The following is a 17,663-nucleotide window of genomic DNA, read 5'->3' on the forward strand; positions in this document are numbered from 1 at the left end:
CTTTTAAACACCAAATTAGATTCTTTGCACAGGCCTTGATTCCCTTTGCAAGAGAATCATCTACTTGATTGCCATTAATCGATGCTCAGAAAGGTTTAAGCAGTGAAACTCTGGCTGTGTTTCATAGTGCAGATCTATGAGAGAGCAAGAACAGGATTTCATTAAGCGCCACAATACACACAGGGGCCATAAAAAGCTTCAGCTTGTTGCTATGGAGCTGAGACTTGGATATTTGACTCTTACTATGGATACAGAGCACGACCTGGCTCATATCAAAAGCACAGCAGCAGGATGGCTTGTCTTACAGGGATATTTTGTGCTTTATATTGCAGATGGTGGGTCTTATGAGGATTACTTTTGCGTTACCTTGTAATGATTTTGCGTTATCTTGAAATGCATTTGCTATACCTCACAATAAACGTAGGCTATATGATATGATATAGCGTTACCTGGCAATGCTTTTCTACTTCTATTCCTTCTGAGATAATATTTGGTAGCATAAGTAGGGACATTATTTTTCTGAACTCGTCCAAGCCCAAGAGAAAGCTGACCGAGTCCGACCTGAACCCAACAGGCATTGTGTTTTTTGTATTCAAACCTGACCTGAGCCAGATGCAGTGTCTGTGTTACCCCATCACTGACACACATGGTTGTTGCCTGTTTTCCCTCATAACAGACATGAGCATTAAAAAAAACAACCAACCTGAGCCCACTGGGACCCGGGCTGGACTCTGACAAAAATTGCAAAATGATATTTGGGTTCAGGTTGGGATCTGTCACACTGGCTGGGCTGTCGAGTACCTTTTACCCTGCACATGTAAATCGGTGAAAGTCCCTGACAAACATGTGTCAAGTGTAAGTGATGGGAAATAAATGGGAAAACAACAGTTATATTTAAAGTTAATTGGTTGACTGTGATATTACACACACACACACACACACACACACACACAAGGCTATTCACTTTGTGAGCACCAGAGTCAGTCCCAAATGCAGGAGAGAAACTGACAGCAAAGCAGTTAGTGGTGACTGCCTAATGCTGCTCTGGTTGAAACACGTCTGCCTCCACTGTCTTGAGTTCAGTGCAGCAGAAACTGTCTTTCAAAGATGCTCTGTGAGGCTGCTTCCCTCAGATAATACGCCAAGGTCCTGTGGGACTCTCCAGAGACTCCAGGCAGACAGGATGTGCTCGCGTGATAAAAGAAAGTGATGTGTACAAGTGTAAACACTGAATATTATTCAGTCATTGCTCACTCGCCGCTTTACGCCTTCTCTTATCTGGAGCTCTCTGGCTGCGGGCTGTTCTCATTCTTGTCAGGGCCTCTGTAAAGCCTAATTCAGCCGGAGCATTTGATGCATGGACAAATCTGATCTTGCTCTGGACCGCAAAGGTGGAGGTGTGTCGGGAATAACAAAATGAGTTTGGCTGCTTTGGTTCTTCTGCCCAACCTCTTTGCTCTTCAAGACGATTCCGACCAAATCATTTTGTCACATGTTGCCAAACACAATCCGATACTTGCTAATGGCTTGGAGCGTTGCTCTTTTTAAGGAACAGGAAACAGCTCAGGAAATCCACTTCCTGTAAAAGTTGTCAACCAATTAAAAAAAAAGAAGAAGGAGAGGAGATGGTGATCAGTCATTCTTATGTGGAAACTTATGGGGAATTTAAAAGACGGTCATAGATACAGTAACTGCACTAAACACCATGTTGAGGTGGAGACACATAGACATAGCTCCCATGTAACAAATACTTGTAAATTTCAATGATTCAAATAATGTGATATTTCAAACATCATATTAAAGGTAGGGTCTGTAATTTTTTTCTGAAACACGTTGAAATCCTCTTCAGTAGCCAATATTAACTAAAGTTCAGTCAGACAACTCATGTTGAAATGTCCATAGCAACAGTAGAACAGGTTAGTGTTTGGCGTCTAGGCTCCGACTTAATCACTCCCTCCAATATGATTACATAGATATGATGGGAGTGATGAGAAAATACTTGCTGGTCGTCAGCTGTGATAGTGTGTTCTGACAGTATTGGCGCCGATGTCACTTTTCAACAGTGCTGTCACGCATTACTCACTTGTAACAACCTGCTTGTGACAGGTTTAATTTGAGGAAACGCTGCATCTGTCTAACAATGATCAACTCAAATGCACATTTAAAGGGGATCACTTCAAACACTCTGGTGCTGTGGCAACAAAACATCACTTCCTGAAAATGTCTTTCATCAGTGCCCTCTTTTGTTCCATCCTGTATCAGCTACAGGAAGGCTAATGGGCGTAAGTCACAGATACTGCACATTGGCTAACTGCTATATGTTGACACTGTCCTCTTCCCCCTCCCTGCCTGCAGACAGGACACATCCTCAGAAGTCCTGACTCAATACCGTGGCTTTATTTCTCAGTTGTTTTGTTTTCTCGGGCGACATTCAGCACATAATTTAGATGAATAGTTTCTGGACGAAGCCCTATTAAAGATAATTATCTCAAGGTTTAGGCTGCAGATGTGGCGCTCTCAGTAAACAACCTTGTTTATTAGAGGAGTGACTGTATTGATTGTTGGATTTCTTGGTCATGGTGCACCCCCAGCTGTAATTAAGCCCCCAGTGCTGCCCTGGTGTTCTCTTCTTCCTGAGCATACCTGCATAATGCATAATTGTTCCTGTGTTGGCAACAACCTTGCTACCTAACCTTGTTTATCTCAAGTTAACATCATACAATTTGCAGTTTTGCAGTTCTGGCAATAGCCAGTGGCAGGAGGCATTATGTTTTTGCGTTATCCGCTTATCTGCCTTTCCCATTCTTGTGAACACAACATCTCTAGAATGACTTGAGGAAATGTTAGTTTGGACTCAAAGGTAAATGATAAAAATGTTGTGGTCAAAAGTCAAGGTCACCGTGACCTTGCAGAACACATTTCTGGTCACATCTTGGGAACACCTTGTGAACATTTCTTCAAATTTGGTAAAACATTCACATCCACTAATGCATTAACTGATTAGATTAAGTTGGTCAAAGGTTAAAGGTCAAGGTCATTGTGACCATGGACTTGAACTGCACTGGTCAGCTGTGGCAAACAACTGCAGTGCTGTATTTCTGAACTCATGGACTATAGTAACAAGTGATCTCTGGGATTTGTTGTTCAGTAGCAATGAGCTCTTGGCACCGCACAGAGGAGTTTAATACGTGTTTGTCCCTATGGTCTGTTGTGCTTTCAAGCTGCTAAATCCAGTGTTCGCAGAACACCTGTCTCTGGGCCTGACCAACAGGGAGGTGAGAAACCGGAAGAGATTACTACAGCACTGCGCTGTTAAACTGATAACTCATAACATCAGGAAAGAGCAGATAGTAAAAGGACGACTTCTGTGAAAGTCTATTTGTGATGATCCTGTAAAAAAAGGTGAAACTTTGTTTTAAGTGTAAGATGTGCAGCTTGTGTCATCTAACCTGTTTCCCAGTAAAACCTGGAAGTTGTAAGGACTTGCTGCCACTTTCCTGTCTGTATCCCCCTACATGCACCATGGTAAACTGATATCACAGGTCGCCACCAGTCGCTGCAGTAATCACTCCTCCTGTGCCTTATGTGTTGCCCGAATCTGTTGAAAATGAATGGTTGCATATGATGAACCTAAATGTCATATCTGTCTGTCGACATCCAAAAAGAACAGTGGTCTTGTGGGTAACGCATAACCAGTAGGTAACTTGTGTGAATGTGACCTCCTCCATCAGGTGTTGTGGGAAACGGCTTTCCCTTCAGTGTGTGACAGACACACCGGTACACCGTCCACTCCCATAACCCCCCTGATTTCTGTCATCACGGCTGCTGAAGCCTTTTATAAGCTTCACGAACACACTGGAATACATCTTTGCCTATAATGAGGACTGGATTTTGTCACTAACATTGAAAGCTCGTTACAATGGATGTAGTCATAGATCTGTTTTTGATTACATAACTTGAGTGGTGACATCGTACTGTAACAGTGGGAGTAAATATGATCTCTGCCTCTCTCTCCCTGCTCTGTGGTATTGTCCATTCCTAATTAACCACCAGTCTGCTGGCCTATTTCTGCTGGACATGCATCATCCTAACGAACCGAGATGCTCTCGTGCGGTTTGAAACACTGATTCATCTGTCTGTCACAGCTGAGCTCCTCCAGCGTCCTCCGCCACACGCTACTATTAGACAAACAGAGTGAGCCAGCAGACAAAGAAAAAGAAAAACGAAAGATAACAACACGTCATGTAGTGCTGCATGTTTTTCCTGTGTGAGTCACTGACTGACAAACCTTTCTGTCCCTTCCTAACGCAGTTCCTGTGCCTGAAGAATATCAGGACTTTCCTGGTGGCGTGCTGCGAGACATTCGGTATGAAGAAGAGCGAGCTGTTTGAGGCCTTCGACCTTTTTGACGTCAGGGACTTTGGAAAGGTAAGGCAGGGTTTCTCAGCTGGGCATAGTTCTCGCCTGCGTCCACCTCCACTGAGTACCATCTCTCCCCTGAGACAGAACTGAGTTTGTCGAATGTGCTTTTAAACCTACTCTTGTTTCTGTGTCTACACTATGGAGCTTAGTCAAAGTTATTTATAATGGGTTTTGAATTACAATGAAGGACTTGGTGCATGAAATCCAGCCTTTGTTTGGTTGATCCTGTCATTGCAACAGCACTTTTCTTTGGCCCCTCGGTCACGTCTGCAGCACCATTAGTATGTTCTTCCCGGCATTGGAGGTGCTAATAAAAACAGTGGGAGGACACGTTGCAACTCAGCCCGCGCTCCGAAACTCTGAGCTGCGGCTGAAGTCAGCAACACGACCCGGCAGCTTAATCGCTTCCTCTCATTAGAGTGGAAATGCCTCAGCGTGCAGACTTTACGTGGGGTTAGGAGCCTGGCCTCAGGTTCATTACTTTGATAGTACTCTCAGTCTCTGCTTGTTTGCTGTGAAACTGTCTGCGGCTCTTTGACAGCCCTGCCGGCCTCGCCGAGTCCCCACGAGGTTTAATTAGAAACTGTAGCTTTGAGCAGGGGAGGGCTTTCCTAGATGACAGGGTCGTGTGTGTGTGTGTGTGTGTTGATTGATTAGATTTCATCATCTATATGGAAAGTTTACATCATACCCACAATTACAGCAATGTCAGTATTGTTATTAGAATCTCATGAGATCAAGTGGCACATATACACAGTGTTATGTTAAACAGCCTCATAAAGAGTTGGCGTTAACGGGTGTATCTGATAGTTGTACCTGACTCAAAGTGGGGTTACTCGGTCAGGGGCTTTCTCAGCAGGGCACTCAGCCGGATGCTCAGGCCTGTCCCTCGTTAAAAACATAATTGATGAGTTAAAATGAATTGATAAAAAGCCCCACCATCAAAGCAATAAATATTAAAAAGTCAATTAAATAATTACACAAGGGAAGGTTTAGAAGATCACAGACACAGGCAGGGCAATGGGAGTTTTAGCTCTTAAAAAAATGTTCTGACCTCCAAGGCCTTTTTCCTGGCAGACAATAATAAATGAAATAGAAAAATGATTTTTAGGATAGAATGTTATTCAAACCAATTAATACGATCTGTCATTACGACGTATACATATCTGTACACAATATAAGGATAAAGATGACATTTAGTTGGAATGGAAAAGGTTCGGGTAAGGGTCACTGGGAATGCAAATGAGGTCCTCACTAAGATAGAAGTTAAAGATGTAGGTTTACTAATGACTATAAAACTATCCACTTAATGAAGGCTTTGGCATACAAAACATGTTTTAATACTGACCCTCAGATGAACACATGACAGTGCATCACAGATTATGAAAAATAAATGGTCCTAAGTATAAAGATGGAAAATGAAAAGGGCTTTAGATATGGTCAGCAGCTTATTTCTCTCCCCACTTGAATGTTCAGTTTTGTCAGGATGCTGAGCTGATAGAAGAAGCAGAGAGAATTAAGTCATCTCTTCATTAAGTCATCTTTAATTAAAAACACTTTTGGACCCGCTGGCAAATTACTTTCTTTGGCTGAGAGGGAAAATATTTTCACAGGAAATCCGAGGATGATGATCATTCAAATCTTTGTCCTCACTGTTGCAATATAGAGCAGAGTAAAGGTGGGTGTTTCCCCACATGCTAAGTATATGCCTCAGGTACTGCATACAGGGTTAGCAGCATATGCAGCAACCTCTGAATATTTCACTTTAAAAAGTAATGCTGACAAGTCAAAGATGCACTTAAAATTAATATTTAATTTTTAAAAATTGTATTTATGTTGATTAAGACAGAAGTCTGTTTTAAACATGTGTTGAGTGTGTCTGCTAGGTGCAAAAAAACTTAAGGTTAGGAAACAAAAGATGGAGCCCTGTCTGTTTAAAGGTGTAACAATGATACATTATATAACTTGCTATTCTTTTTTTACGCACTAGTATCAGATCGGTACTTAGCATTGCCCAATACACAAATCAAGCATCAGGAAGGGAAAATGCTATAGGAATGTCTCTAATGCTAAGTTAAGCTAGAGGATGCTGGTTGCCACTTCATATTTAGCAGATATAAACAACAGTCTCAGATGAGATGATCTCATTTCAATCTTGACTCTTTTAATTTTCTCTGATTGTATCCTCATTTCCCCTCTCTGTGATTTCACTTTGACGACTCTCTCGATTGAATCCAACAAAGCCCAGAGTGAACATAACATTTCTGCAATGAGACAGCGAGGCGGGTCCCGTAATCACCGCTCGGCTGGCACTGCAGAGGCTAATGGAGTGAGGAGAGGAGGGGATGGGTGAAGCTGCCACTCACCTACGCTCTCAGTGTTTTAGGGTATTTTTAGCTGCTGGTCTACTGCTGAATAAAACATCAGACATGCCTGTTTATTTTAGAGTTTGTGTGGTAGCCTTGATCAAGTCTGTGTGTGCAAACACAGAGTGGATGTGTCGCTCTGGGCTCCCTTAAGGTATTTTCCCACCTGCTGCTGTACCAGACATGTTTTCAGCTGAACTCATGAGACAGTACAGCCTGGAAGCTCCTCAAACAAACACAGTCAAAAGGTGATGTGAGAGCTTGTGTTACACTTTGTGATAACATTAATGCATCTGTTTGAGTTCCTGGATTTAAAAAGTGGGGCTGCTATATAGGAAAGCACATAGAGGTCTGTCAGCAGCCCTCTCCCCTCCGTGCGGGAACATCTGCTCTGCACATCTGTCTGTACACATGGAGGGTTGTAGGCTCTGCAGGGAGAAGAGAAACTTGGCTGCGCGGGTCATGCACACACACTGACACACACCTGACAGAGAGAGGAAGGTTGAGAGAGCACCAGAGTTAATGGTGTGAGGTATTACGATATTGAGAGCTGTGATATCCTCTTACTGTTTCAGGTGTAATTTTAATATGCAGAAGAACTTTTTTGCTGTTTGGAGGAGGAGAGAAGATCCAGAATTCACCACTTCATCAATACATTACACAAAGGTCACTCTGCCGAGCAAGAGATTCTGAGTGACAGGTACACAGACCAGAGACTGAAAGATCCGTTCTCGTGTGAGAGAAAGAACTCGACTGCAGCTGAAACTATGTCTGCCTGTGTTCTTGGACAGTTTTTAGGGGTTTAAGATAGAAAATGTCTCTTGAATGTCCATCGTAAGTCATTATACTTGTTGAGTGAATTTGAAAATATATTATTGAAATAAAACAGTGAAAGAGAATTGTTTTATATGTCTGTTGTTCGAAACATCCAATAGTTTAACGTACTATCTTAGTTACCAGACTATAAAGCCCATAAAATGTCTCTGCCAACCACCATTGAACAACAACAAAGGAAGAATATGATCACTTCCAGGTGCAGGCGGTAAAACGTGTGTGTGGTGTTGTAAGATTAGATGCTACTGTACCAACAGGAGAATATGTGAAGATGACTACTGTCGTCAAAACGTTCTGTGCGGAACTCAACTTCAATACACAAAGATAAGTGAAGCTTTGCCAGGTAGAGTAGCATAATTGTGTTCACACTGTAGCCTGCGGGTGTGTGTGTGTGTGTGTGTGTGTGTGTGTGTAGGGGGTCTTTGCATAATGGTTAAAGAATTCACAGTTTTTGTGGAATAGTATTTTTGCTTAAAACATCTTTTGGAAATAGACTGTAGCTGTGCATTAGAAAACTGTTTTGTGAATCTAAATAGCACAATGTCATTGTCATACTAACATTGCTGGGAAAAACATAGCATCAAATAACAAACTACTCACCATTAGACTAATTGATATATTCTGTGAGTAAACTGTTGCAGAACTATGAATATGGCTAACATCTGTACACCTTTCTTGGAACCAAGGCTTTAGTGTCAGTAGACCTTTAGAAAATATTAGTTCACGTTTCAGAGACTGCACTTTCTTTTTCTACAGCAGTTTCCTGAGCAGATCACATCGAAACATCAGTTTTATTCGGAAAAGTTCTACATGATCTTGTGTATAAAGGCATTGCGTTATCCTCGGCTTAAAATTTGCTGCCGTCATCATGAATGACTTAACCGCCTCGCTTCTATTTTACTGCTTTGTCTCCCATCAGTTGGTTTGAAAATAGAATCAAAGTGCTGACAGGAACCTTCCACGCTCCAGTCACATGAGGAGCAGTTGCCTAATTCTTGGAAAACATTACTGTCACCGACTGACCTATTAAATAATTCAGCTGCTCACTCGTTCAGCTGTTTGTAGGGAGTCCTCACTGAGCTCACATCTGCCTGTTAAAGTGTCGCCAGCTCACTCACCGTGAAACTGTGAACTCTGAAACCTGCACCATGAATTTACAATGAAGGAAATTAAACTTTATTTAGGTAAAGAGGAACTGCGACCCTCATATGCATTTTTGTTTTCATGCCACTAAACCAAAAACTTTATTTTAACTTTCCAATCATAAATACAGATTTCAATGAGATGGAGTGTTTTCATAATGTTATAAGTGGAATTGCATCTTATTGAAGATTTTGACATTTTGGGAAATAGTGTTAAAAGAACTAGACATCTGTGCAACTGCGCAAACATATAGATTTATGTGTGGCAATAGACGTTGCCACCAGGTCTCCCAAACACAGCCAGAGACAAACGATTCACTTTTCAGCATCTTTATTTCTTTAGCGGCAAATATAAAGTCAACAAACTCAACTGAAAGTGTCCAACAGTCCAACAGCAGCTCAGCTCGTCTCAGTCTCTCATGTGTCGCCGTGTCCCTCCTTGAGTCCCTCATGCGTCTCTGTGCCATGCGTCTCCTCTGGCACTTCTGCTGCTGCCTTTTGAACACGAGGATCGATTGGCTAACAGCCCTCAGCTGGGCTGATTGATCCGCTGTACAGGTGGAGGTGTTCTCTGGGTCACCTTCATGCCCACAATAAGATTTTTTTACAATTAGGTTAAAAATGTTACTTAAACCCTTAATTGTTATAAGTGTTTTACTGATTGTTGAACAAGTGAGTCATGGAATGTCCTATTGTTTTGCAAATAATATAAAAATAGAGTAGAACACATTTTTGCCATATTTCTGGTTAACATATCCATATATCTCTTCACAGCTATCTGGGTATAAATGCAGATACATCACAAAGCTGATAGCTGAAGCACATCTTTGCTCTCCACATAGACAGTTTACATGCGGACAACTAGAACCTGCTGTTACAAGCCAAGCCTGGTGCTTTAAGAAGTTGGCCTTGTGGGTTTTATGTGTGATGTATGGGACTTAGAAGTTGTCAAGTTTTTAAGTGTTGTTGTCAGGTGAAGCCACAGAACAAAAATACCTTTCTCCTTCATTCATGTTCGTAACCTGTGTTATGTACTGTAAGCAGTGAAGCATTGAGGGATAAGGGTGTGCTACAGTAGTGATATAAAGTTCCCCATTTTCTACTCCAGAGTAGGTTGGGACTGTTTCACTGTCACCATCCAATGAGCCACGGTTAAGATAAGTATGCTAGCTGAGAAGCTGGTAAGGTAACAAATGCAATTGGTCAAATGAGAAACAGAAACCAAAGACGTCACTGGCATATGCTGCATATTCACATGCAGAATCTGTTCATAGAGAGCCTACATGTGAAATGAATCACACATGGAGACTATGCAAATTTTAGCTGCTTTGCAACTTCCTCTCAATAGACCCAGAATTGCCACACCTGTCCTGCACATGTTTCATCATTTAATATAAGATAATCTTGCAATAAGAGACGGATGCAGCATGCTCCTGTTGCTGCAGCTGCATCCTTATCTTCTCATTCATCTGTAAATCACCACATGGTTACCACTCTGTGACAGTTTCATCTGTTCCAGTGTTTTTTTAAGTCTTGCCACCACTTGAACCTACACCTTTTTTTAAGTGGTCTACTTTTGTGAAATGGCCTCTGCACACAAACACAGTGTCAGCTCAGGCCTACTCCACTGACACTGGATCTCCTCCACTTTTAGGTGGAAGACGCAGCTCATTATGTTTGTACAGGGGGGAGGGGAAATCAAAGACAGAAGGAGACAGACAGACAGAGAGGATTTATTGATTGGTGTCTTCCTCCTTGGTTGACTGTGATAAATGTGACTGTGGATGCATCTCCTGACTACACCCCCCGCCACCTCCATCATTCCTCCCTGTCTTCCTTTTTCCTTTGTCCTTCAGCCGTGCTCTCTTCTGCAGATCTGTGTGGTCAGATATCAAATGTCTGCTACGTGCTAATGGACACTCCGGGTGTATCTCGGCACTGCAGCGACAGGGCTTTTAAGGTGTTGGGTCGTCAGTATTCTGGGCTCATATTGTTATTTTACTACATCACATATTGCCTGTTTTGACCTTGTGTCTTTGGCTGGGGATACATTGTGCTGCTTTAGAAATGTTGTTGTATTCCACCTCACACTGTTTGAGTAAATCGTTGGAGATGGTACGCCAAAAACTCAGGATTTATGTGCTCGTGAATGTCTGATTGTCTGACACGATTTGACTGCTCCCACTGTACGTTGCGTCGTCTCCTCGGGACAATGCTAATAAGGAAAAAAACGTGCTGCCTTAATCATATGTTTTATATTGTAAATTGATCACCAGCTACAGTCTGATCACTGTACTGTCAGAACCCTTTCTCTCCTTTTTCTTTCTTGCTTTCATAAACTACCTTTACTACCATTGTTTTTTACTATTTCGTGTAGAAGCAGTGAGGGAAAATGTTGTCGGGTACATCTGATTTCTCCCCTCATCCCTTTACACACTGCACAACGAGCAACGCATGACGAGGCAGAAATTCGGTCCAACTCTTAAACTAATAGCATCAAAATCTGTCTCATTGAATGCCCGGGTTTAGAGAGTTTGCAGTTTGAAAAGGAGTCAAATCTGTGTCTTCCTTATTATAATTCAGCACGAGTCCTTATTTCACCTGAGTTCAGTCGGTGCAGTTGTGAACTTATCTGTCTGGTTGCTGTAAAAATGAAAACGCTCCTGTGCCTCACTTGAATGAATTGGGTTAAAGTTGTCGTCTCCAAAACAGTTGGATGGAACCTGCTCTATAACGCTGCAGCACTGGAAGCCTGTGGATTATTCATGGACTCTCGGTGCATGGCAGCTGCTCAGGAATCGCACGTCTCTTATCGGCTGCCTTTTTTTGAGTGTGACTGCACACACACACACACACACACACAACCCCTGGCTCACAGGAGATGGCTCAGCCAGAGAGCGGTCTGCCTGCCTCTCTGCTGTAGAGACGAATGCTTTCTGACTGTTTCACAGTGTTTGAGAGAAATGTCTTTGATGATTGCTGACATCTGTCTGATCCCTGTGTGAGCACAATGGATGTGTTAGCATCAGTAACCATCACCTAAAGGTGAGACGGAGGTTCTGTATTTCATCTCCACCTTTTAACCTCACCAGTCTGCCTGTACTATTGTGTACTCATAGTCCCTGAGGCTGTGTCCACATTGATATGTTTTTATTTTAAAATGAAAAAACGATCTCTATCCAGATGAACTAAATGTGTTAGTGATGTTGTAGCCTGAGATGATTCCACACTAACATACTTTATAGCCTGGAGGACTCTATTCAAAGCCTCAAGAGACTATAAGCGGTTTCTAGAAGTTTCAATAACTCATTTACACTCCACTACAGTTCTGAACGTCATGTGAAATGAGGCAATCACTAAAAGACATCAGACAATCACCAGAATATTATTTTCATTTGATAAAAAAACAACATTTACAGGCATAAACATTAACTTCAGCTCCTTGAATGTGGGATTTAGAAATGACAAGTAATCAGTTACTGTAATTATCAGTTCTCCACATGTAATTATGTCCCACATCAACACCCACGTTGTAATCACCACTGGGAATGTGGCATGTTTCTGAAAGCTGTGATATATCTGACTGCCGAGATCTGCAGTAATGAGTGAGAGGCAGTAAAAGCGCATGAGGACTCGCAGCTGACATGGTGATGATGGAGTCTTTCCCATCATTCCCTTCACTCCCACATGACATGAAGAGGGTGAATGAAGTGTTAGCATGTCTGCACAGACCACCTGTACTGGCCTTAAAGATGCTATGAACAAGCGCCGCAACTACACTGCTCAAAAGGCTGATAAGACCACAAGGATGTTTTCTCTGTTATGTCCATGGATGAAAACTACCCCAGTGTCAAGTATCAAGTATTGACATCAGCATGAGTATCTTGGACATCTTTAGTACCGATGACATCTTTGATTTAAGGCTGTATCTAAATTTTTAATATAAAATTTAAATTTTACTTTACTCTTATTTGATTCCTGCCCGAGGGGTTTTGATCGTGTTTCAACAGCTTTAAGCAAAAGAAAAGATGAAAAACCTCAAGGCAATCTAGATGTGGCAAAATAAAAAAACCTTTAATGGTGTGGCTGATGCAAAGATAAAAATAAATCCACACTGGGCTTTATCATCATCATTTTTATTATTATTATTGGGTAGAGAGATAGATAACCACAGTCATCTCTACCTTGTGTTTCCTGTCATAATACAAAAGGTAAAACAATTCTTCTGACATTTAAAATGTCACAGATGTCTGTGTGTGTGCGTGTGTGCGTGTGTGTGTGTGTGTGTGTGTGTGTGTAAGCAGTGACTCCCCCGATGACTGAGTCATCTCAAGTCTCAGTAAGCAGCAGGAAACAGGAAGAGGAAACGGTAACGACAAAGCCCCTCTGTGGATTCAGACTTAGCTTCAGGTGTAATGGCACATTTTCTTCAGTGTGAACACACACACACACACACAGACACACACACCACTTCCAGGAGCCGTGGCCCGGTCACAGGAATGGTATAGGAACTTGATAGAGTCACTGACAGGACAAGCCAGGGCCAAATTTAGGATATCTGGGCCAAGTCCAATTGTCTTGGTCTCACGCACGCACGCCCCCACACACATACACACACACAAACACTATTGATAGATTTGTTGGTCCCATAAGGCCAACAAACAAGCAGAGACAGTTTTGCTTTTAACCCATTTGTCCAAGTGTGTGTGTGTGTGTGTGTGTGTGTGTGTGTGTGTGTGAAACCCCATAGCAGTTCAAAGGTAGCCTCACACTGAGCGTGTAACACATAACCATAGCAGGTAGCACTGCCGAAAATATGACAACTCATTTTAATAAGAATCAGGACTTTATTGATCCTAGGAGAAGTTGGTTAAAGACTTAAATTGGTTCAACTCATTCGAGAGGGAGGAGAATAAATCAGAAGAATACAGCACAAATATTTCATATGTCTCAATGTCTTCCCTAGCGAAATCATTTGTAGCAGTTTAATATGATGATTGAGTTATTCCTCCATCACCCTGTTTCCCTGCAGAGACAGGTTTCAATAAGCCGTGTGTAGTTATCACGAAGAGAACTGAAGTGTGAGATCTCAGCTTGCTGCCGGGTATCGAGGATACCTGGCCACAGAGACGTGTGTGAGAGAGTATGTGAAGCTAAGCCACCGTGTTCAGGATCAAAGACTAACAGGACTGAAGAGCAGGTCGATGCGTCGGCCCTCCTCCTCTCGCTGTCCTACTTTCTGACAGATCCCCCCAGCTTCACTACTGAGGGCTTTGCTTCTAAGAACTACAGAGGAAAGACTGCACATCTCACTGAGACTAAAGGACACACAACAGGGTTAGACTGATGTGTTGGTTAACAAAGCCGACACTAGACTTTGTGTTAAGTGTTGTGATCAGATTGATCATTGCAGAAATGGTTTGATGTAAGAGTTTAATGAGATGATCAGTTTATTCAGAAACAAATAAATAGTATTTTTACAACATTATTTGTCCATAAGATGATTTTCAGTGTTCAGCATTGCCCTTGATTTGAGCTCAAGAAGGAATGTCTAAATGTCAGTGAACAAGACAGGAAGTATAAAACTTCACACCTGGTTTGGGCCTAACCAAAAAAACAGGTGTGAAATTTAGTGTCTGGTCTCGATCTGGATCAACTAAACTATAGTTTGGTTAGTTTACAGTGTGAAAGCCACTTATTTGGATTGTTTGAACTATCAGACCAAGTGCAGGAAGTTGAGATGGCATTAAACAATAGAAGAGGAAAATGAAGCGGAGGTTGTTTGCAGGATTGCTTTACCGCCAACAATAAAATTATTGATTGATGAGGATGTTTAATTTGCTGGAAGTAATACCATAACGATATTACAGTAGCAACAAAATATAGTTGTTCATTCATTTTCTCCATTCAAAGAGAAGACTACATGTTAGCAAATACAATAGCCAAATTGACAACACTACATCGGACACATGTCCATAGAAACCAATCAATTTCAAGCAAAGAAAGACGCGGCCCACATAAGTGATGACAGGAAGTGTATATGTCATACAGAAGTCTTCAGTCTACTCAAATAACAACATGAAACCAAAACTGACTGGATCAAATATAAACACATGAACCTTGGTTTCAGACCGTGGTCCAGACTTTCAGATGTGAAAACACAACAGAACCTTAATGAAGTTAATGAACATATACAACAAAAATAGAAAAAAATGTACATATTATAATTTGTACAATTAGTAGTATACCACTATATATAATTTTTATTTCTTACATTGTTACATTCACGTTGCTGTAGATTGAAACAGACTCTCATGAGGTCTGTAGTAAACCCACTTGAGGCCCATTGTGGATTTGGACAGCCCCTACTGACTCATCCAATCATCAGGTTTGCAGTTGTGGTAAAGTCCGAACATCTGGATTCGCCCATATTGTTCAGCTTGTTCCCCATCTTAGTTCAGCCTGTGCTGGATGAAAAGTCAGAGGATAAACCAAAGTTATTGAAACGTGTCCTGGAGGGACCTTGCAATATTTGTAATAAATATCACAATAATCCATCAAATGGATAAAGTTATTCTGGAACAAGATGAAAAGGGGGGGGGGGGGGCACTTATGCATGTGGAACTCATCATAAATATGTGTGCACACGTTTTTCTGATGATCCAGGACTAAAATATCTGTTGCAAATTGTGGTCCAGCCAAGATAATTCATCTGAACTACAAATGTCAATCTAAAGGTTGTGTAAAGGTTGCACTAGAGGAAAGGTCAGGGGTTTATCAAAGTCAGGATTCATCCTTTGAAAATATCAAATCAGATTTAGAGATACTTCAGTGTGGACTTAAGAAGTGGATCGACTGACAGAGTCGTGGTACTAGCATGGCTGAAGATGCTCCGTGCAAATATCTTCAGTTCAACTCTTGCTTTGAGAAACACACCAGTTAAACTCCACTCTGCATTTCAGACTCAGAGTGAAGCTGTTAGTCTCTGATCATGCACACAAATGACTGTACAAAGTGCGTTTTGGTTTAGAACATGAAGTGCCCAGGGTAAGTGTCTCTTCCAGATGGACAGCCGCGCTCTGAGATGAAGCAAATATGTAGATTCTGCATGTTTATTTCACTCTCCTCGGTTATTTCACTCTCTATCTCCCTGCTCGGGGGCCAGTTTCCTTTGGGCAACTGCTGGCTCCAACTAAAAAGAAGATAAGTGAAGGAGAGTTAATTTGCAACAAGTGCAACCCCTGTCTCTGACACATCTTTAAAATCTGTCTTCTAAATCTTTGATGAGGAGCCGAAGGCAGCATCTGTCATCTCACCAGCGTCGTCTGAGCGAACTGTAACATTTCAGGATTTCACAGGGACATTTATGCGCTTCTGATCTTGCTGAGATGTTTTTCTGTAATTTAAAAAAAGCTCCTGCAGAAGCTGTGCAGATGACTGTATATGTGTCAACGATGCCTTTTCCAGATGCTCAAGGCTCCAACTCTTTTGGGGGGGGGGGGGGGGGGGGGGGTCTTTTCCTCTGCGTGTCGCTTCCCAGAGGTGGAGGTGGAGTGGGTGGCAATTCTAAAAGCTATAATCTCCATCCTCCACAGAGCTCAGAAAATCTGATCCCACCTCACAATAAACCGCCTGCTGTGTGTTACATAATATCCAAACAGAGGCAGTTTAGCTGTAATCAGAGGGGCAACTGGGGAACAAGTTTGAATGAGATGAAATAATATGTGGTGGTGGAGTGGAGGAAGCTGAAAGAGCTGTGGTTTGGATTCAATTTCTCTGAAATACAGAAAACTACAATATTTATCATGTCTGGTTCAGTTAATGAGGAATAATGAACCAGCATTTCCTGCAGAATTCAATCTTGTGGTAGCTTGGGAGCGTGTACATGCACTCAAACGTCGCTGTCACACGCAACTCGTGATCACAGACTTAAGTGAAAGAGAAGGTGTCATATGAGTCAGAGAACTGCATTGCATTGCCTCTTGCAGGTATGCACACAACTGCAGCTTTATGGACAATCGCACGAGCATGAAGGCGAGAAACGCTGCAAATAATGCTGCACACAGCTATACAATGCATGCATGTTAGAGATCTTGTATGTTATTATAAAAAATTTAAAAAAATATATAGTTTCATTGTGACACTGTGGCAGGAAACATTTTTAAATAGTGCCACAGTCTAGATAATTAAAGAGAAACACTGGACAAAGTGTGTTTTACTGTGAGTGTCGATGTGTAAATAATAAAATGAGAGAATCGAAAACTAATAATACACACTGCAACAAAATACAGCATGTGCAGGCAAGATAAAGATCTACACATGCATTAATAAGAGACTGGAGTGGGGGGCTTGCAATTAGTTTCATGTGCAGACTCGGGAGGAAATGACTTCTTATGTCTCATAGGACACAATCTATAATGGAAGATAATATGTGTGTCCTCAGGGTGGTGTTCATCAATACGTATCTCTTCATCTAATCTAGATGTGTGATGTTGAACCTTATCAAGCAGCACTGTTCTGTGGTATGTTCATGGTTGTGTTAATAGAGGGCAAAGTTTAGGAAACCTTCTTATGTCAGGTAATTAAAAGCCACCATGTATGGAAGCGTTGTTTTTTTTACTAATCTGATACAATTTACGTGCCGCTCTCCTCCCTCATCACAGACACTCAAGGGCACTAAATCAAAACCCCAAAAGATGTTTGGTTTCTGCCTAATCTCACCAGCGTTACTAAACTATGGTTAGTTTATGGTACCTAGAGAGAAGAAAAATACGGTTAAGTTTATAGGCAAGTCAACATTTAGTTCCAGGGGGATTGTGGTAATGGTTAACAAGAACAGCAGAGCTTTCCACAAGCATATGGAGCAGCCAGCTGGGGTGGTGTCAGCACCACAGAGAAC

At 41.8% G+C, this 17,663-nt stretch overlaps 1 protein-coding gene across 2 annotated transcripts in view; it reads left to right on the plus strand.

The window, feature by feature from the left end:
• Positions 1–17,663, plus strand: part of LOC109629448 (guanine nucleotide exchange factor VAV3) — a 79,416-nt gene that overhangs the window by 9,379 nt on the left and 52,374 nt on the right. For both annotated transcript variants that reach the window (XM_020087163.2, XM_069512577.1), the window contains exon 2: positions 4,312–4,428. In XM_020087163.2, the coding sequence (XP_019942722.2) occupies positions 4,312–4,428 (117 nt within the window). The remainder of the gene's footprint in view (positions 1–4,311; positions 4,429–17,663) is intronic.

Source organism: Paralichthys olivaceus, chromosome 17 (assembly GCF_024713975.1).
Source record: "Paralichthys olivaceus isolate ysfri-2021 chromosome 17, ASM2471397v2, whole genome shotgun sequence".
Lineage (NCBI taxonomy): Eukaryota > Metazoa > Chordata > Actinopteri > Pleuronectiformes > Paralichthyidae > Paralichthys > Paralichthys olivaceus.